At 32.1% G+C, this 23,329-nt stretch overlaps 1 protein-coding gene across 1 annotated transcript; it reads right to left on the bottom strand.

The window, feature by feature from the left end:
* Positions 1-536: 536 nt before the first annotated feature.
* LOC132734696 (sushi, von Willebrand factor type A, EGF and pentraxin domain-containing protein 1-like) lies at positions 537-21,155 on the bottom strand. Its single transcript, XM_060721485.1, has 26 exons — positions 21,134-21,155; positions 16,825-16,883; positions 16,339-16,558; positions 14,789-14,854; positions 14,313-14,475; positions 13,838-13,965; positions 13,060-13,242; positions 12,442-12,618; positions 12,070-12,330; positions 11,584-11,796; positions 10,810-11,004; positions 9,667-10,158; positions 8,890-9,048; positions 8,500-8,661; positions 7,567-7,771; positions 6,758-6,936; positions 5,606-5,770; positions 5,084-5,314; positions 4,666-4,836; positions 4,245-4,448; positions 3,099-3,362; positions 2,474-2,677; positions 2,081-2,242; positions 1,838-1,888; positions 1,340-1,369; positions 537-655 (listed from the first exon to the last, which is right to left on the bottom strand). The coding sequence occupies exons 2-26, from the start codon at positions 16,879-16,881 to the stop codon at positions 552-554; spliced, it is 4,446 nt and encodes a 1,481-aa protein (XP_060577468.1). The 5' UTR covers positions 16,882-16,883; positions 21,134-21,155; the 3' UTR covers positions 537-551.
* Positions 21,156-23,329: the final 2,174 nt, after the last annotated feature.

The following is a 23,329-nucleotide window of genomic DNA, read 5'->3' as shown; positions in this document are numbered from 1 at the left end:
GTAAAATCTAAAAATCTGTTTGTCTCAGTTAAAAGTTTAATCCTATTTTCATCTGTCTTAATAGTAACATAAAATATATGAAAACCATTATTTTTAGGAAAACAAGATACGATGCTGGTTTTGGAATATTAACAGTCAAGTTTTCTTTTAGTTGTCCCGATGGATGCCCCCGCCCCACCGTGACTTTAACCTCTGTAATATGCTCCATGTAAAATTATTTAGAAAAACATTGAATTTTTTTTTCCAACAGTGTGCGCGTTTTTTATATATATATATTTTGTTATTTTTGTTGTTTGTTTGTTGGGTCTTTTTTAAGATTTATTAAAATGACAGATTTTGCTTGGTGGATTCCGTTCTAATAAAAGTTCCGTAAAATGAAAATTGCTGTAACGAATAAAATAAAATTATCAATAGTAATACACATTGATCTTTATAAAAATGATAATTGTACAACTGCATCAATTGTTTGTCTTATATGCGAGTAATATTTAAAATTGTGCAGATATATATTTTTAATGGATGTCACAATCCTGTCTCAAACAAAATATATTTTACCTCTTTCTTCCACGGATAAGAAATATGATAACACAGGACGCAAACAACAGAATAGCAATTGAAACCGATACTCCAACAGCTATCTTCACGTCAACATTTTCTGCAACAAAAGTATTTGTCGTCAAAATTAAATCAAGATAAAAACGAACGTTAGGCATTCATACATAAAAAATAATGAAAATTAGTTTATCAGACATGAGCAGACATGGTGAAATTTAGCCAAGCAGACATGGAAAGAATAGAAGTTATCCAAGTAAACAAAAGTAGTTAAAGTTAGCCGAGCAGAGATCATAGTTGGTTGAAGGCACATAAAGAAATATTAGAAATACATATATTAAAAAAAAATTGAAACGTCAAAGATGTGTTTAATGATGTTTTAATAATGGATTAAGAGCACATTAGATGTTCAATAGCTGGAGAAAGTAGTTTTTATGGTTATTTGTCTCTCATTCCTGATTCAGTAATCATAAGAAAAGGGTCACTTGTGGAGAAATGGAAATAACAGTTATCCACGACCGCAGAGAAAGGACCAAAAATTATTGTCTTAAATCGGCGTTAATAGTTTTCCACATGTTTCTTAATTTTCCATTTTAGGTGTTTTGATTTTGATTACTTCTTTTTATTGCGGTGTCTCTTTGCATGTCAATTTGTTACTTGGTACCCAATAGTTTCAATTAATACAATATTTGTTTTAAAGTTGGAAATTTGACAAAGTCTGGAATGTCGTACCGATACTGGTATTTTAATTTTAAGTTTAATATAAAATATGTTTTATGTGTTTTACCTTGACCGTCAACCCTGTCTGAACGCACATCTAAAAAAAATGAAAGTAAATATATTGACATTAAAAGTAAATCGATGTTTAAGATCAACGTGGAGAAAGTTGAGACTTTTGATCATTTTTAAAAGCCTTTTTTGTCTAAACAAGTGTATGTCATTGCACTTATCTACATGACAATAAAAAACACAAAAGTTGTCCGTAACATAATAATCGTTATATTATTGAAAACCATCTGTTATCGTTGCAAACATAGCCCTTATTATTGTCAATGTGTCACTTGGGTGTTTTAAGTTAGAAGAAACCTAGCAACTATTCCTAATTATTGCGGTAAGATGTTCATCAAGATGGGCAATTGTGTCATTGCTTAGCAATGTCTAGCTTGAAGATAAAGAATTTTGTTACGATGATTCTTTTCCATGATTTGACGACGGCAATGTGCTTTAATTATTAGCCACTGAAAAGTGTCTTAACGAATCTTAATTTGATGATTTGATATTTTACCTGTGTTATTGACGTAATGTCCACCTGGTATCACTGATAGGTAATGCATATCTGAAGTAAGAAACAGCATCCGATAACGTTCAAAGATCAAAAGGCAAGACAGCGTTCCACGTTTCACGTTTTATTATTCTAAATAGAATTGTGGATGAGTTTATTGTAAATTAGTTTATTATCTATTATTTAATTATTGTAAAAATGATATTACATGTATAATCATATACATTTTAAGTATTTCATCCGTACTTTTGCACTCCAAAACATTCGTGGAGCCCGTTCCAATTGTGGAAGTACCAAACGGGCACTGTTTGCAAGTTGACTGTCCTGAATGCTTTTGGTAATAGCCTTGCCTGCATTCTTTACAAGAAGAAATTACCCCGTCGTTGTATGTACCGGGAGGACATTCAGCTGAAGATAAAATATTATTTTAAATGTTTACCCTACAACCACATTTTCTTTTATCATAACTTAACGTCACACAGTTTGGTTTAAACTGGCTTTTGCTTTAATGTGGTATAATTAATTTTAGAGACTTTTGCAGCATCAATAGCAACCTTTAGACATTTTGCTGCCAAGCGATATTAATAAATACCAGCATATCTTTACGCTAATACTAGTTCTATGAAAATGTGAACATACCACAGAACATTTCTATGGGAATTGTACCCGGGTCACAACGCATTGACGATTCATGACTCAGCATCTGTTCCCCTCCAGAAAGAGAATGATCTGTTCCATCAATTACTACGTGAAAAACGTGCGCAGAGTTGTTCATAACGTACTTAGCAGACGTTTCAAATTGTATCACGTGTTCTCCAAAATCCACCAAACTCTGTTGGGAAGCTATATATATCATAAATACATTAGAAATGCATGTTTTGTGTGATTCATTTGTTTCTCAATTTATTACATTCAAAACATTGTTTCAAAACAATATAATCAATAATGATGAATGTTTTATCGCCATTCGTGTCAAGTTCTATAAATTAATGACTTTCATTTTATTTTACAAAAATGTTTTAAATACTACTAGTTTAAAATATTTCAATTTTCATATTTTCCGCCATAAAATCATAACAAAATATTTTGGCTATTGACCCGAAAAAAAGCGAATTTAGAGTAAGAATAAAAATTAACAAAGGCGAAATGCTGGTAAAGAAATAAAAACAAAGATAAAGAATTTTTTGGAAACTGTATAATGTTCATATGAAACATAACCATAATCAGACATGATTCATATAAAGATAATCGTGCAGTTACTTACTGGTTCCGTTTATTTTTGTAACATTGATACCCCAGTTCGTGTAATTTTCAGGTGCTTTAAGACTTACTATCACTGACACATATTGTCCACTACTATTACATTTCGGGAGCACTTCAGTTTTGCAGATTCCGTCTCTTAAACAATCAACTTTTGTAAGTTTCCTTTCAAGTTGGCCTTTAAGGGATCTTATATTGTCAGGACTACACGGTATCGACGTATAATGTCCTTCGAAGCTCACACCTATTGTTTTGGGTATTTCTATCTCTGGAAAAGACATAAAAACGTAAAAAACATGAAGCGTGTCTTTTGATTCAGTGAATGTTTCTAAAAGGTATTTTATCGTGGTGGAGCGCTCAACAAGACCAAATTTGCTCTATTCGACGAATCTTTTCACTTGATCACTTCACTCTATACTGCAGTGAACCTTTACAAAGAATTTCATTACCCTCAATGTACTTTTTCGCTCTCATGTTAAATAAAAAAATATCTAGGGATATCACAAGCTCGGATTAATTGTATCTGTTCATGATAATTATTGCTCCACAAACTTAAGTTCTTGTTTCAGCAATATTTATTTTTCAATTCTAAATTCATAGGAATAAATGATTCGAAAGAACGAGACAGAAAATTAATGATTACAAAGTCTAAGCATGAGGCAAATTTCAGCTGCCACAGAGCACGAAGTGCCTGTTGTGGCGAAAAACAAATTTAAAAAAATGGATACCCTTTATGTGCACTGAAAACAGAATTTAAATTACAGATTCGATCAGGTTTTTATCACCTTTGATTCATAACACTGAATGCTTACTTTCCATAGTTTTACTGAGATCTTTTTAACTTGATGTCTTCATATCAACGAAATACATATTTCATTAACTGAAGACAATTCGAAGGGTTACTGTGTCATTAAGTGTACATACAAACAAACAAGCATACATACATAAGTACGTACGTACGTGCATACATACATTCATACATACATATATTTAGTATTAACCCAAATGCGCTTCTCGTACTTCGTAATCGTAAGTATATTTCTGATTAGGCTAATTAATAATAACCTTTAAAAACTGTAGTCTTTTGTATCATGTGCAAAGTATCATAGACATGAATGAAATATGCTGTTGCATGTTAAAACAGTCGTACCTGTGCATGATGGAAGCCTTGCAGTAGGATTATTTTTGGTCTGGTGATTCCATTTGTGACCAGTGGCAACGCCGCATTCATAGTATGGCAAAGGTGGAATCGGAAAATAAAGACCATCTTCACATGATACCGTGCATCTCTTTAAATCAGTTGTTGTATTGCAAGTTGTTCTAAGCCCATGAGTCATTGTTAAACGAATGCACTCTAAAATAAATGAAGACGATACATAAAATATAAGTTGTACCTGCATTCAAATAAGGTACATAATTATTTATATTTGTCATTCGAGATATTACAACTTGTTTTCACTGAAAAAAGAAAATCGAGGTTATCATTTCGCAAATAAATTTTGCATTAAAATGTTATGTTGAATAAAAACCTACGCAAAGGAAACATGGTCGTTTATTTATTTCATGTTTACCTGGGCAGTTTTCCATATAACATGTTCTTGTTTCAGCGCTTTTTCCGTTGCAGTCCATGCCTTGTGCATTACGTGGTGGGCTGTCACATCTTCTTGTTCGTGTCTGTATACCATTAGCACAGGTTTTTGAACAGCTAGTCCAACCAGACCAATTAGACCACGCTCCGTCAACTTATTATATGTAATTAAGTCAGTTATGAGTGTCAAGAAATAAAGGCAAAACTAAGGCAAAACTGAATTACAAAAAAATACACAGGTATAGCCTAAAAATTAAATTTTAATAGGAGTCACCAAAGACTCTTATGTCCTTTCGACACATGTGTACTTAGGTTTTGGAATCATAAATAGAAACTAAACCAAAACAGAAAAAAAGAGAATTGTTAAGGGTGTTTTGAAAATAAAAGTTTATACTCCATACCTGCTCTTACTTGACAATAAGCTCCACCATATCTATTAGGGCACTGACATGAATAATTGGAATTTCCCATAACACATGTTGCATTGTTCTGGCACAAGCTTTGTTCACAAAGGTCGATTAGAATATCACATTGACTGCCAGTGAATCCTTTTTCACACTCACACTTATATCCACCACGTATATTGATACATTTGTGGGTACCACATGGGGAATTTGCACATTCGTCCACATCTACAAATCAGTTCAAATGTTATTTATACATTGGAAAAAACAAAAGTATAAATGAATCAAGCCGTTGTTTTGTGAAATGTGAACTATAAAAGCGGATGGCTTATAGAAATTATCTCTATAAATTTTTGCTGATTAAAAAAGTAAGTTATGAGTAAAAAAGTTAAAAAAGTAAATACTGAGAAATTAATTGCTTGAATACTAGAACAAACAAGGACACTATAATTGCTACATATGTTCTGCCCATCATTTTGTTAACCTTTGAATGCAATTAAAACTTAAATTTATTCATACCATCGCAGACGGAGGGAATAATAATTTGAGCAAGCCCTGTGTCAACAATGTCATCCATACACATTATCTCGCCAGTAATGTTTGGTTTGCAAGTTAATGACCAGCTCGAAATCTCTGACGTAGTCGCCATTCTAGGAATTACTTTGAACGAAGAAACTTTCATATCTGAACGTAGAGAAAACGAGATTAGAAAAGAAAAAGAGGACACAATTTTATTTCTTTTCTAAAACTGTACTTAAATATGAACACTTCCGTATCGACTTTTTGTTTCATCTTTACTTACTGTAAGTTGTACTGATGTAAATTTTACTATTGTTTATTACATGTGGAATGTTATAACATGATTTTGTATTTAGTTCAACATCACTTTTCATGTTCAGTATCTTGTTCTAAGGACTTTATAACCATACAGATCTCAATTGTATATGTATAAGAGGTTTTTCCACACTTATGGAACATTTAAACTAGTTTTTCACAGAAATGATGTGAGAAGTCAAAATATACTGACCCCCCCCCCCCCCCTACAATAAACGGAAAAAAAACTTACATAAACAAAACAACAATAAATAAATAAATGAATAAATTAATAAAAAAAACAAAAACAAAAAAACAAGGAAGCATCACAATAAATATTACTTGCGCATGCCTATGTGTATGTTATAGGTTATAACCTGCAAAATCTCCATACTAGGGCTTTTTAAGATACAAAAAGAAACTCGTTCTTATGCGATGGAAAAATGCTGTAATATTTGATATTTATAGTTTTAGCGCTAATATGCTTTATTTCAACGTAATATCAGTAGTTTAAATAAGATTAGAAAGCCTCGAACTAAACAGTTAGTGCACTAACTTAAAGGTATTTAATTAACTTTTGTGCTTCGCATGTCATGAAATTCAATATTTTACTTGTAATAATAAGTATTTGACTACACCAACATCTGATTACCAAGCAACTCTTAATTCTGGTGTGAATGTAAACCTTGTTCTCTCTCATTCCATTGTTGGTATGTATATTAAATTAGCTAGATCAAAAGAAAAACCACAGACATCGCACATACTTGTCAAGTTAAGGCTTTCGCAAAATTGTCGAATATTTGTTTTCTGTAGCGAAACTACGTAACATAATTATACTTATGTGAATACTTTCATTACCTCCATTTATCTCGAGTGATTGCGTTTGGATCAGTGAATAATTTGATGACATCATGGAAGAGTTCTGACAGACATATTTCCCATCTTTATACACGGAAAGAACATTTGCACGTATATCTAACCTGATGACGACGCTAGTCCATTTCGCAAGTGGAATTATATTTTCAGGTCGCAAGCTTCTGAAAAAAAGATCAAATAATTAATTTGATTTGTTAATTGGATTTTATACGTCAATGCTTTTTATTATCTGCTATAAATGATATAATGATAAACTGTCGATTTAGATTTTCAATTTCTTTGGATGAAATAAGAAAATGAAATAGAATAAAATATGATGCCTTTTCTCTTTAAATACGACTTGTTTAATAAACAAGTTCAAGTCCCTGAACGAGTATTACTAAGTACATAATATTTTTTTTCTGACAGTTTCTTTATTTCGATAAATGCTCATAAATGATTTAAGTCATATATCAATGCATTAAAAACATTTTAAATTCTTATTCGAGCCTGAGAAATTAAAGATTAGATTCCTTCTAGATAAATGTCCACATTACAATACAAATACATATATCAGTGCTCATTTTATCTTCATTCATTTCTCAAATGGTTAATGGTTCTTTTAGACTTTAGAGTTGTTGTAAACATTTCATTTGTCCGATAGCTGTGTCACTGTCTGTGAGCGATAGATTGTTTAAAATATCAAAAAAGGTACAGATGTTGTAGTGAAAGAAAATTTCTTTCTTATGCTATATGGCATTCCTTCTAATGGAAACACCTGCATGCGTGAATGTTGTCGGACATGTACTTGCCCATTTTGTCGCATGCATGTTACTGGAAACATTGTAATATTTTGTGACGCTCCCGAATTTTCAGATCCGTATAACCGAATTGAAATCTGCCGTTTACTAGAACTCTCTGTGGCCAACTGGTAAACCCACATGTATAGAGTTATCGAGTCAAAAGTCAAATTTCTTCTTATTGTTGTTTTTCCAGATGAAAGACGTACATCGTATTCTTAAATGAATAAACAAACGTAATCATTTATTGTAATAAAAAAAAAGGTTCTATAACATTAGTTACATATTGGTAAAGTAATACATCGACAAGGTGAAGAACTAAATATATATCATGAAAGATATGTGCATCTAGTAAAAATGTCCTTAGATAAGCTGCAAAGTCTTTGAGCCTTTTCGCCCTATAAAAAGTCCAAAACACTTTAAAAAAAAGTCGACATGCTTATCCTAGAAGATTGTTAGTGATACAAGTGACTAGCGCATCGGGTCATATTTATCTGATTCAGGCTTTTTAATTCTGACTTTTATTCCGTCAATATTTGTATAACGAATTTATAATTTAAAAAAATGTTACTGGCGACAATTTCATAAAAAAACAAGCTATTTTAAATTGTTTCCAAATGAGCGCTGAAAAAGTTACACCTTATTAACGGCATACATTAACGTTGAGCAGTAAAAAGAAGAATATGTATAGAAGTCTTCATAGTAGTCTAACTGTTAAAATTTTTGAAATAATGACATTTGAATCGAGAGATATGCCAGATAGAACAAAATGCAATAAGAGATATTTACACGCTTTGTTAAACGTTACGACGCACAACATGTTATTTGTGCGTGCTTTGGTTCTGCATGGTATATGCGGCATAGTATACAAAGTGTTTGGTCTGAATTTTAGAAACTATTTTCATTATTGTAACACGTCTTTTACAACTTAACAAACAATATTACCTATGCATTGATTAGTTGACGTTGCGCCATCATTTAACGTCATTGTACCTGTCCTGCACCTTATACATTTTGTCGTCATCATGTTTGGCTGGTACGAGTTTACTGGGCATTTGACACATGGGGTAAGACCGTTTTGGGAGAACTGGCCTTCGGTGCAATATCCTTAAACATCAAACAAATGAAATCTCTACTTCATAAATGTCAAATTGAAAGCTTTACCAATTGGAAAATGGTCAATCCTACAATTTTATCATGTTCAATAAATGCTTTGTCATACAACGCTTCGATGTGATTAGGTGACTACTTACTTTTTGCGTGCAGAATAAAACGTATATTTATACAACTACAAAAAATATTTTATCATTATTCACATTATATACTTTGTCTTACCAAGACACATTCCAATATCGTCAGAACCGGTTCCTGTTGTGTTCATTTGTTCAGGGCAAGGGATGCACGTTGAGGCATCAGGTTTGTTTTGGTAAGTGCCAACGGGACATTTTTCACATACGCCGTGTGCTTCCATATAGCTTCCTTTCGGACATCCAACTTTGAAAGAAAGTACGTTTTTATTACTTCGTTTTATTTAAATTGTTTTTTAATTATCTATATCTATTAAGCCTTAATATGAGTGTCAAGTTTTTCTGATTTCAAAAGATCTTAGTGTTAGTATAATATTAAATTATCTGGGACTTTACAGGCATCAGTGGCAGAGCATACAAAGAATCATTTGTAGGGTTGCTGACACTTTTCTGGTACCTGACTCAAGGATATGCTTTATCAAAAAGTCTAAGTTTGAACAGTTCTTGCAGAGGAAAGAAAGCTTGTCAATCATAATGCATTAAATCGGGAATAGGTTTTTAATTCTAATATTATAATCATATTAATGATTAGTCCATGACTACATGACTACGTGTAGAGCAAAACAGAATAATGGATAGAATAATAATCCATAAATTATAATTAACGATGTGTGAAATGTCATGATTTTTAAGTTGTTAAAATGTTTTCAACAGTTTTAAAACTATATGATTTAATGAACAAAGATAATCATCGAGTTAGATTTAGTGTCATTTCAATCAATAAAATAGTCTTGAAATGTTTTGCTGATTAATATGCCATATAAACTGAAAATAAACGAAACTAAGAGGTATGGTAACAACTCACCACAAGTCGCAGATGACTCCCTAGGTGTTGTTCCCGGTGGACATATTAAAACTGGTTGTCCAGGGATGTACGAATTGTTATTAACGTGTGTGTCTGTTATGTTTAAGTTAAAGAGACCATTATCAACTTCTTTTTGGATGATGTCTGACATGTTGTAAAGTCGTTCTTTATTTTCTAAAACAACGTCTTTGTTGCTTTTTCCGGTTATGTTTTGAAATTTTGCAACAATCTCAAACTGTACTTCATATGCATGTGTATAAGTATTTGTGCTAACATCGCGTCTGTGGCGTCCGGAAATGGAACCGCACGTGACATTCACATACTCTGCACGGCATTCTGGAACGCCACGACAAGCTTCGGAAAACATTGATCTGTTTAAAGCTAGTACAAAGTTTTCTTTAATTTGTCTCATGTTTTCTACGGAACTGTTACAACGTCCAGTATAATAGTAAAACTTGCTAGGCAGATGTATATGTGTGACGTCCATTTTCACTGAAACAAAAACTTGTCCTAGTGAATTTGAAACATTAAAGTTTTCAAAATACTTAACTTGCATATGTTGGTAAATACTTACGTAAAAGCAATTGCATTGTTTCGTGTTTAGTATTCTTTAATAAATTAATAGAGAGTCGATTGTGATTTTTTGTTGGTTTTTGACATCACGGGAATGAAACATTGTTTCCTTTGCGAAAGTTTATACCATTGGATCAAAGTATATCAATAAAGTACATGTATACATGAATTCAGATCATTCACTCAATAATTTTTTCCCCGAAATAACAATACTTATTATATAACAAAGTGAATTAAAATGAAAACTGTGTAAACTTGTTACTCAAGTCGGATGTGAATCGCATTACATATTGATTTTCAATTAAAATTATGTCTACTTTTTATTTTTTTACGTTTCAAGTGCCCAGTTGATATGCAATATTTCTTTGATTCTTTTTTGTTTGTTTGTTTGTTTGTTTGTAAGGTTTTGGACCCAAATGGAGCTTCTTAAAATCATACGGATGTTAAAAGAAGCATACCTGTTTTAAAATTATTAATATATCTATATCTTAAGTACGTTGTTAAAAATTGTATTGCTCAGCTTTTTGTGACACGTGTATTACATTATCAACATTGATATCTTAAGTTTACCATTACAATCCGGCACATTATTTGTTGGTCTCCATTTGCCAATAGATCGTCCACATACAAAAAAACCAAGCCCGATGTTGGGAATATCATAACCTGTTTCACATTGCATTTGACACATTTGACCATGCGTCCATTCACTGCAAGCAAGAGCTCCGTTTAAAGGCTCACTGAGAGCAGCTCTTGAACAATTTGTTTCTGCAAAATGATAATAATGCTACATATTAATGATTAAATTATAACCTGCTGAATTTCAAAAATGGAATTTTCCAGGTTCCAATTTTTGGAACTTCTATTATCAATTCGGAGATGAAATTTAGTTCTAAAGCAAACAGTAAACAAAAATATAGGCTTGTCTCATTGTAGGTGAACAGGATAGCCTGTTTTATACTGGTCGATAAGGCTAACTGTATTTTGCACTGAAAATTGGTAGGACATTTTAACAATTTTCTACGTTGAAGTGATTTATTTTAATTCCTGCTCTTTAATACGCCATAGTATGATGGCTGATTTGTGCCATTCGTATTTTTGCCCCGCGACCCTGCAAAGCGAAAATCGAGAATTAACAAGTAAAAATGGCGGGGGCGAGAAGCGAAAACACGCTAATAAGGGGGGCGAGATTTAATAAATAAAATGTCGCCCAGCGAGGGCGCGAAGCGAAATTAAAGAAACAAAACGGCACCAATGAGCAAGCTCAACCCTGAAACATTTTAAATTCCGAAATGTTAGGTTTTTATTGTTCTTTATTTCAAATTTAAGGGACAAAGATTCAATCACCTTTGCAGAATGGTTTTAAGCTGTCATCATTCCATTTCCAGTTTACTGCTGGTGGATAACTCTTTGTTTTAACTTTACAATGAATTTGATTTGCTCCACCTAATGGATATCCAGATTTACAACGGAGAGAACAAGACGCCCCAAGTCTATATGAATCTGGACATTCATACACTAAATGTGGCACCAACAGATTTGGAGGCTCGCAACTGATGGCTGCAAATGTGAAAATGAAATGCATAGCATTGCTTCATAAGCCTTTACTTTTAGATTTAAGCTGATGTTTTAAATTATGCAGGAATGGAAATTTAGTAATTCTTTTCATATATTTTCAATACATGTATTTTTATTTGTAAAATGATTTCTCAAAGCTTTTGAAAAGCATTTCTCTTGCTATAAAATACATTTGTGTTGTTATTCTGAATAGAATCATATACAAGATCATATCTGATAACTTTACAGATCATAGCTGATAACTAAACGACTTACTCAAAATTTCAATTCTGAAATTACAGTAGTCTCCCTTGTTATGTTCTTGATCTTCTATACTGTATTTCACAGCATATGATCCCGCCTTGAAACGTTGCCCGGGGACATAACCATGTTCTTCTTTAATAATCACTGATTCCTTCGAGTTATCTGTTCCTGATGGCACTTCCCAAGTTACAGTAGCAGTATTATTTGTAGAATCAATGTAAACTTGCATATCATCCGGACACTCTCCGTGTAGAAATGTAGGAGGAAGAATATCTGAATACACACAAACACTCTCTACCAATAAACCCGTTACAAAATAATGATAACGAAAAGCATGGCACAATGAAACACAAAACCTGCGAGATTACGGGAAAAGGAATATACCTTTGCATGTAGGCAAAGCTCCCCACTGGCCTTCAGAATTACATCTAATCAAGTGATTTCCTATTGCACGAAAACCTTCGTCGCACACCACTTCACAAATATTATCGTACACCATTTTATTATTGTAACAGGAAATTCTTCCATTTAATATGTTTGGTAACCCTCTACAAGCTTTAGCTGGAATAGAGAAAAAAAACATTTTAAGACACTCAGAGATGCAAAATTAAAGCAGAAATCAAGACAGAAATACAATAGATAAAATTGTAAAGATTTGTTTAAAATAAGGACAGGTGTGTTCATTATATTTTACATTATTGATTAATTTGTCGAAAGTGGATTGATTGAATGTTTCTTTCCTTGTAAGTATGCAGCAGTATATTGTATTGAAATACACATTTAATACATCGTGGAAAAAGTAAAAGGAAAAACATGGCATTATTTTTTTTCATGCTAGCATATCAATTAGACATATTGTTGTGTTACTGTTAATATTGTAAGTCTATTTTTCATTGAAATGTTCAATAAAACTGGGGAATGTTTCAATTTATTTTTTTTGCATTTGGCAATTTACGGCATAGATATAATTATTGGAAATAAGTATTATACTGATTCACTTACGTTTACAATCTGGTATTCTGCCAGGTGACCAGTACCCATTCTTTTGACATACCATATTGCTATTGCCACTGAGAGAGAATCCTGATTTACACGATACTGTACAGGTTGTCCCATATATTATGTCTCTACTATTGCAATTGATGTCGCCATTCTCAGGCCAGCGCAAGGGTCCACATCGATATACTTTAAAACAAACAAAAACACTTTGTTTAGTGATCAGCTTCATTTTCAGTCAAATGAAATCAATGCATTTTATATTGTATTTTGAAATGGTGTTAAATTGAGGTCATTTATACTATAAAGAAGTAGCGAAACAAGTTTTATGAATGTATCCATAACAGAAGGTATCTACAAGCGCAATGTCGTTGCGCTAAGACACTTATATCCTTAAATAGTTGTCAATAATTTTACAAGGATCCTATCTTATGTTACTTTTGCTAATTAGCAATTTACATGAACTCATGACACAGAACCACCAATTATTTTTCGTTTTACTGACATTGTGTATGTTTTATAATTGTACTTGAGGAAAGATAAAAAATGTATAAACGCTAAAGGTTTCTTTATTTTGTCTATAAAATTATTAACAAATATAATTGGCTTTATTCAATTTTGCAACAACGTCAAAGCTGTAAAATAAACGTTTTTTATAGATGTAAAGAAAGTAAGTAGTTTATTCTGTAACAGTTCTGTTTCAAAGAGTGTCTGATTTCTGTCTCAATATTTGTGATGTCATAACGTGCTTGTATATACTGTGTTTGTATATATTGTTGTTTACCTTTGACTTCGAATATAAGATAATCAGATGCTGATAGACCCCCTTCATCTGTCCCTATAAAATGTATAACATAAGACCCTTCGGTATATTCTCCACCACTTCTATAATTACTAGGTGAAGTAGTAATTCTGCAAAGAAGATATTCAAGACGATCAAAAGTCATAATCGTTGAAGATATTTTTAAGGTTAAATGAAATGTTTCATATCATATATTTATATATCAATTGTAAATTCATACTGTAAAAATGGACTACTTTTCTATACTTGCGAGAAATGAAAAAAATGTAGGATGTGGATCTACAATGAGGTATAAACAATTATGGTTTTTTTTTGTTGTTTTTGTTTGTTTGATGTTTTTAAAGCTGCATTTGAATCTCCATTTTAAGTACAAAAGTAACACTGACTTTGTTTGATGATTTAATGCATAGAAAGTTCAAAGATTTCTTGGGAAAAAAAGAAACATATCATCAATTACTTTAACGTTCCTTGTTCTGGATCCGTGATAACTGGCTCATCCCAATACACTCTGGTACTTAACCTTCTTTGTGCTGCGTAAATAGGTGTGCCTACCCTTAGTGCTACATTCCTAATAACCTTTGGGGGTCTGTTTGGAGGAGAATGGTGGTGATGATTATTGCCTAAAAGTGTATGTATGTAAATATATTATATTTAAATTTGCCACCCGTTTTCCATTTACATAATGTTTCACCAGATATTTTCATTCATTTGAAGATTTTAAATAAATTTGTTCGAAAATACGCATTATCAGACGTTTGCGTGTACTAGCAAATCACTAAAATTTGTCTTTGCGGCCTAACCATGTTATCAATGTAATTGTCCAATAATATAACATATCTAAAATATATTGTTACATAGTATAAAATTAAGATAGTTAAGTCGAAAATTATAAACTGTGTAAATTTCATCAAAACATTATTAATTTAAACTTACACAGAAAAAGGCAAAAGGCACGTGTCCAACCACCAAGGAATCTTTTTTTTCTTTGAACAATTCTCTCTTTAAAGTCAACAAAATTCGATTATTTAAGAAATATAACAAATCTCTTAAAACGAAGCCAATTTCATAACTTTAAATATTTAAATCCCATTTACATACTACAGATTTGCATTATAAGTACAATTGTACATTGTTAATCAGCTAGTTTTTATGTTTCTTACACACACACACGCGCACGCGCACACACAATCATACACACACGCGAGCGCGCACGCACACACACACACTCATTCACAATTCAGAGGCACTTGAAGTTATTTATAGATGCTCGAATAACAATAATATTTTGATGGTACTATAGGGCTTTAACGAAACACAGAAGAAAACAAATTAATTGTTTGCATTCAAGAGGAAAATGTACATGTACTTGCAGTAGAGGTTTCAGTGATGAATGGGAACTCATATTTATAACAGATTGTTTTTGAAATAACTGTAATCTGAATCAAAAAAATCATGAAAAGCCATGATTATGCTGGGATGGCAACGATGGAATTAAAAAAAATCCAGAACTACTACAAATACCATCAAAATGGCTTTTTATATATCTGGAAATTGCAATATATGGAGCATACCACACTACCAGAATATCATAAATAAGACATCAAAATCATTGCCAAAATGATTGATGCTGTATTTGTGTTAGCAAGATAGATTTGGCCAGATAAATGTAAGGATCATAAGTATATACATACTGTCAATTTTGTAAATTTGTACTATATTATCATTGTTTCTTATCAATGTTCGTATTGGTTTTATAACTCAATAAAGTGTGTTTGTTTGTACTACAAAATTGGTGATGAACTCCATGATAATTACATGATAAAACTGCTCTTAACTTAGTACCTTAGCCAAGCTTTGAAGTGCTTGACTTCTTGAACAATGTATGTATGTAAAAACACTTTAAAGTTTGCCAACAATGTTACAAATACCTGGAAAGGGAAGATACGCGATTGAGCACAGTAATAACAAAACAAAACAAAAAAACTAATAATATGTTGCAAATTTCAGATTTCAATATATCAAAGTGTCTTCATGAGAGATATTGTAAAGTGAAACATCACCACCGCCCCCTAGCATATTCTCAAGTGGTATTTAGCTATCAACACTAATGGTAAGGAAAATATAAAAACTCTGACAACTTTGTACAATTGTCACAAGATGACTATAAACAAATCTCAAACTCTTCGGGAACAATGAAACTTTTATGATATTAAAGCCGAAGATCGCACACTCCTCTTTAACATGTCTGTTTATGAAAGTCTTAAATTAAAACATATGACCAAAATAGAAGATGAAATGAATAGATATCTAAAATAGTATTTTGTTGTGTTTTTTCTACATTATCTCAATGGCTTTTACTTGCTTATGTAAAATACTTTATGAAATGAGAAAATTAAGCAAGTTATTGAAGTGTTATTATTGCTGTGTTGTTTTTTTCCATTCATAATTCGGATTTTAATTGTAAGTATTTGTTCATATTTTACCTTCTATAAACTTTCCACCCGCTGTGAGAGTAATCATTCCATTCTGACAAACCACTGGATATTCTTCATTTTCAAATATGCAAGTATTCCCCTTTTGTAGAAGACTAGATTCCGTTATATCAACAGAAATACCATCTCTATTTGTACACAATTTGACTGCCGACGGATTTCCGATCAGACAACCTTTCAAGTCTGAGCTTAGGTTAATATCAGTATCAATCTATTAAATATACAAGTTTATAGTTAATTAAAGCAAATATAGTTTTTTTTATAATTAAGGCACATTAAGACAATAAAAATTTCCCTATTTAAATCTTAATAGTTTTCTAGTGAAAGTGTTTAAATCATGGATATTACATTTTTACATTTTATACCTAATAAATCATTTACTATATAACACAGACTTATAATTATAAAACAGCAAATAAGTTAAAGTTAGTAAATCTTTCTTTTATCCTCCTTTAATGTTATCATTAATTTACTTACATCTAAGCTGACGACAGTATGGGTTGACCAAACCAAGAGATATAATAAAGGCAACATATCTGAAAATATATGTGCAGTTTATATTTACAATGCTACTTGTGGGGGATATAAAAGTCCAATACAGGCATCATCATAGAAACAATAATTTATTATAATTAATTAATTGATGAAATATTTCCTTTGCAAATTTCCTCTCTTTACCATTAACTTGCTTGAACCGGAAGAGATGTTGAGTTTGATATCCAACCCGTAATATTTAAAGAAAATTCAAAATACAAAGCTTGGCAAATACCTATCACAAAGTCAGTGGGTTAAGAGTTAATTTAAAGCGGTATGACTTCAGATTCATGCTTATTTTATGAAAATTATAAATATGTCTCAGGGTGAAAAAAATATGCAGTCTGACCGGGACTCGAGCCCAGGACTCGATTGAGTTATCTGGGCGCTTTCACACCTTCTCCGCTAGACAAAGAATAGTTCTGAACCGTGACATACTCCCCCGCTGTATTTGAATCCGTCCCCGAATTTCGCAGGGTTACAGAGCAATGCTTATTAAACTCTGATCTATATGAAGAAACGGTCCCTTCGTTAGGCGCAAAATGTCACAGGGTGAGAAAAATGTGCATTCTGACCTGACTCGAAACCGTGACCCTCGGAATACCGCTCGTCGGCTCTACCAACTGAGCTATCCGACCGCTTACACATCCCCTAAATAGTGAACAATTCTGAACCGTGACAAATATATTTTAAAGTTAAATATTCTGAAGTGAACAAAGAAAGTAATTTACGCATTGCAAACAGCGCTTGCTTACCAACAATAGGTCAAAAAAGCAAACATAACCCTTAAACATAGCGTGTTTTTCTTGTAAATGTTTCAGACAATTTGTCTTGATGAAGCTTACTGACAAATATGCCATTGGGAGCGCATAAATGCGCGATCTATATGTCAGACTTATTGTAAAAATTAAATTTCATTTTCATTTCATTTTGTTTTAGTTCACAAATACTCTTTGACAGTGATCGAAATATCTGAAGTGTATTCGACGAATTCAAAGTTTAACTACCGACTTGTTTTTATCATAGTACTATAAAAGTAGCTATTTTTGTCGTTGATCCAATACCTTTGTGTCACCGACAAAACATAAAATAACACGTTTTCACTCAACAATATATTTGCCCATTTCCTTCTTGGTATAATCAAATCAGATAATGAGCTGTCATTGAAGAACTATTTATAATTTCAAACATACATAGTTTCTTCCCTATCAATTTTGTTGTGTAAATAGTGATTTTGAAATGTAAATACGAATATTCTTGAATTTGAACCAAGTGTCTCCTTACGTTAAGTGTTTTGATATTTAAATCAGGAAGTAGAGACTTCAAATATTGTTAGGTTATCTAAGTTGTGAAACCGAGTTATTTAATATTTGTTCTTATTGATTTTAGATAACTATAGTTTCAGGGAGGTCATGTGTTCCAATTATTTAACACGTCATTCATTATCTATTATCTATTTATAAACAATCTTATGTCTGCATTGTTTTCTTTTTTTCTGTGCAGTATAGCTTTAGCAATTAATTTTCAAGATCATTGAATGCACTGATTATTCTGGTTGGTTTTGCTGTTGTTATAAACGATTATGCTCAAGAAAACGTATTCTTTTATCATCGCTGTTGCTAAAGGTTGCGGTAAATGTATTGTAGTCATAATTAATAAATATCCCACGCCGAAAGGCGGCGGGGGATATAGAAATAGTCTCCGTCCGTCTGTCCTTCCATCCGTCCGTCCTTCCGTCCGTCCGTCCGCCCTTCCGTTCGACATTTTTGTCCGGAGCAAATCTCAAAAAGTATTTGAGGTATCAACTTGGAACTTCATAGGTGGATAGATCTCATTAAGTAAATAGTGCAGTGCACAAGAATGATAACTCTACCCTTCATAATTTTTCAGTTATTGCCCCTTGTTTTTTTTCAAACTTAATTTTTTTAGCCTTTGAGATATCAACATGAAACTTCAAGGGCGGATAGATCTCACCCAGGAGGTGTGCAGTGCACAAGAATAATAACTCTACCCTGCATGATTTTTATTTATTTTTGCCATTTGTTATTTTTATATTTAATTTTTCACCTTAGTGGAGCATAACTCAAAAAGTTTTTGAGCTGTCGACATGAAACTTCAAAGGTGAATAGATCTTATTAAGGAGGAATGCTGTGCGCAAGAATGATAACTCTACTATTTAGAATTTTGAGCTATTGCTCTTTGTTATATTTCATACTTTTTGTCCGGAGCTTATCTAAAACAGTATTTGATATATCTACTTGAAACTTTATAGGTGGATAGATCATATTGAGGAGGAGTGCAGTGCATAAGAATGATAACTCTACGCTGCATTATTTATCAGTTATTGCCCTTTGTTATTTTTTAAATTTAATTTTTGTCTGCAGCATAACTCAAAATTCCTTTGAGATATCAACATGAAACTTCATAGGTGGATAGATCACACTCAGGAGGTGTGCAATGCTTAAGAAAAATAACTTTTCCTTTCATAATTTTTTAGTTATTGCCCTTTGTTATTTTAATACTTAATTTTTGTCTGCAGCATTACTTAAAAATCTTTTGAGATATCAACATGAAACTTCAAAGGTGGATAGATCTCGCTCAGGAGGTGTGCAATGCTTAAGAAAGATAACTTTTCCCTTCATAATTTTTTAGTTATTGCCCTTTGTTATTTTTATACTTAATTTTTACCTGAGGGGAGCATAACTCAAAAAGTCTTTGAGATGTCAACATGAACATGCATATGTGGATAGTCTTATTGAGGAGAAATGCTGTGCGCAAGAATAATAACTCTACCATTTAAATTTTTTTGAGTTATTGCACTTTGTTATTTTTCATACTTTTTGTCCGGAGCAAATGTCAAAAAGCGTTAGAGGTATCAACTTGAAACTTCATATATGGATAGATCTCGTTGAGGAGGAGTGCAGCACACAATAGAGATAACCCTACCCTGCAATATTTTTTAGTTCTTGCCCTTTGTTATTTTTACAAACTTAATTTTTGTCCAGAGCATAACTCAAAAAGCCGTTGAGATATCAACATGAAACTTCAAAGGTGGATAGATCTCACTCAGAAGGTTTGCATAACTCAAAAAGTCTTTGAGATGTTAACATGAAAATTCATAGGTGGATTTATCTCATTGAGGAGGAATGCTGTGTGCAGGAATGATAATTCTACCATATAAAACTTTTAAGTTATTGCCCTTTGTTATTTTTCATACTTTTTGTCCGGAGCTTATCTCAAAAAGTGTTACAGGTATTAACTTGAAACTTCATAGGTGGGTAGATCTCATTGAAGATGAGAGCAGCACACAATAATGTTAACTCTACCGTGCATAATTTATCAGTTATTGCCCATTGTTATTTGCCGCCAGCAGTATTCATATAGGTTTCAAATCTGTATTCACTTCAGCCATCAGTTTTCATTACCAAAATTAAATTGAATTATTTTGCTCTACTAAATATACATTCTTCCAATGAGCAAACACATTCGACGGGGGATGGCCATGCTGACATGGCTCTTGTTGCTATTTGTATTTTAAGTATTCGGACCGCCTTGTCTATTAATGCACAATCATCTGATGGCCAATAAGCGATAGATCTTAATCTAAAATGTGCCTTTGATGTAATGAAATTCAAAACAAAAAGAAATAGTAAAATTTATCTTTATCTTTAAGAAGATTATTCATTTGACAAGTTTATAAAATGTTTCAACTTTTTGTCTTTTTATAATAACACTTGGTGTAGATATACTTCGCTTAAGTAGGAAGATTTATGTACCATGTAGATACCCTCAAGTAAGAGCAATAAGCATGCGCACTATATTATGATAAATGCAGCGGTTTCCGGAATATTTTCGGCTACGCATATTGATTGTATGGACAAACATAATGACTTGATAAGTATCCTTATTTGAAAGAAATAACATTGACTATTTCAGGTACATGATGCAAAGTCAAAATTGTTTATAAATAGTCGCAATCAAGAAAAATATGACATTTTATGTATAAATTTCGCATGTTCGATAACCTTTAATATTAACCAAACTGTTTTAGCTAATAAATAAAAAAAAACGATTGTTGATATTTGATAAAAAAAGAATCTAGTTTGATAACGATTATTCTATCATTTGATAGAAAAAGTAGGAGATATCAAAAATACTTTGAAGTCTAAAATGGCCTTTTCAAAAAGACAACCTACATGTTCATAGGTAATAAATTGTTTCATCATATTTAGAATAGTTACAAAATACATACATTCCTTCAATGTCTTACGGCGGCTTTCAAGTTTCTCTTTCAGTAGAAAAAAGCTTGTGTTGTATTATGAGAGAACAGTACACAAAGGAAATGTGAATTTATTAAAAAACAACTACGTAGCATGTTTGTAAAATAATCCCCAAAATTTGTCTCAATATAATCAAGATTAACATCGTACATCTGTTTCTAAATTATGCACACTACAATGTTTTCAGTCTCCTGGTTTCTAAAGCAATACAATTCTTTCTTTACGATAATGGCTAATTAAACATCAACATGTTTCATCTGAATTTCTGCCAAGCCCACAATGTTAACGAATGTTCAACTTGTTTTCCTCCGAAATTTTGATCCATTAAAATACGCATAGAGATCATTAGAACCAGTATGTGTATGTATTAAATACAGACTAATGAGAAACAATTGCTGATGGCATTAATTCATATATCGTAAAGATTAAATTCAAAATAACTGAATTTTATATTTTGAATAAAATTTGTTGTTTTAAAATTTTCAGAAACTGATTTATATTTCCATAAACAACAAACACTTAAAGGTATTTTCAAAGTGGTTCTATGTTTAAGTATGAATAAAATTTCGAAAAGATTAACCTTAAAGTCGTTTATGAGTCAAGCTTGATTTCCCTTCGGAATTAGATGAATTAGTTTTTCAATTGGTTACGCGGTTTTAGAGGAGAAAAGGGGCAAATTGACGGTCAGCCTAGACTGACGAATAGCCTTAAAGTAGTATTTTTGTTGTTCCAAATTTAACAAAAAAAATTATATATATATATATATATATATATATATATATATATATTCCGATACATAGCTGACTCTGTACAAAAATATTCAACTGATTTTTCAATGAGCTGTATTTGAATATTTTTTTCTAATTCAATATATATTCACTTCATTTCTTCATAAAATAAATAAAAAAGGCTGAAAAAAATTAAGATATTTCCACTTACCGATATGTCAGTTCCGTTTGGTACCTTGGTCACATTAAATCATATGTTTTTCTTTTAAATTGATAACGATAGAAGAGAATTTCATTGTTTATCTCTTGGTTTCCTAGCCTATGATAACAATTTTATACACATGTATTGACATTTTATTTATCTGACAATCGGCTTGTAATAGACTTGATCTTTTGTCATATGTACCTAGTTACAATATACAAATATATTTATGTAAGAAATGCAAAGAGAAGCGGACAATCTCCGTGTAATTTGCAGAAAATATTAGAAACGATAGTTTAACGTCTCAATTCTGACTAAAAGGACGCAAAGAAAAGAGGAATTGATAAAAGATTGAACTTGATTTTCTGTCAGAATGTTAGCCACTTTCATGGTATTTCTGCCATCGACGGCAGCATTTATAATATGTATCTGCCTACAACGGCAGCATTTTTTCTTCGACCGGACAAGATTGAGCGTCTGTAAAACTTTCAAGAAAAGACTCACGGGGTAGATATTTGGCTTGCGTGACCCCAATGGATGAACGTCTATATTGATAACAGGAAATCCTGCCATTTACTTAAAACTTGAGATATTTTGAACAGAAAACAGACATTTTCACGGATTTTTCTAAGGCTTTCACTTTTAACCTGCTCAAAATAGTCTGAAAACAGGAAAAAAACGAGTCCAAAATTACCTTACAGTATCTCCATTCAATGGACAATAGTTTTATAGCAATGAAATGGGCCGTATTTGTGTAATATAATTAAACCAACCAAATTTATAACCTACCTGTATCGATCGGTAATTTTCAGATATCTGCCATCACTGCAGTGATCTGCCATCACTGCCGCCGGTAATACGGTGTGGGGATGGACTTGTCAAGAAATGTAAAACAAGGGGTTTATCTTTTTTTTACTGTCTGTCGTTGTAGAAAGGTCCAAGAACCCTTATTTTATTGTAATGGAATGTATCTCATTCTGTTCTATTGCACTGCTTACAATTACCTTGCCCTTGCTTACTATTGCAATGCCCAGTCAGAGGATGGACAACGACATTCAATACTTCTCAACTGTTAGGGCACCGAAGGCACAAGGGCAGAGGAAAAGGGCAGGGAAAGCCTAAGTAAACACTAGCAACACATTGTTGACTGTATAGGAGTTGTTTTTTAAATATTTGCTCATCAACATAAACGCATAAGGTCAATATAAATATCACACACTTCACAAGTTTATTTTTAA

Source organism: Ruditapes philippinarum, unplaced genomic scaffold (genome assembly GCF_026571515.1).
Source record: "Ruditapes philippinarum isolate M1 unplaced genomic scaffold, ASM2657151v2 ctg4245_1_1_1_1, whole genome shotgun sequence".
NCBI lineage: Eukaryota > Metazoa > Mollusca > Bivalvia > Venerida > Veneridae > Ruditapes > Ruditapes philippinarum.
The sequence above is the reverse complement of the archived record's forward strand: the minus strand, read 5'-3'. Positions and strand labels throughout refer to the sequence as shown.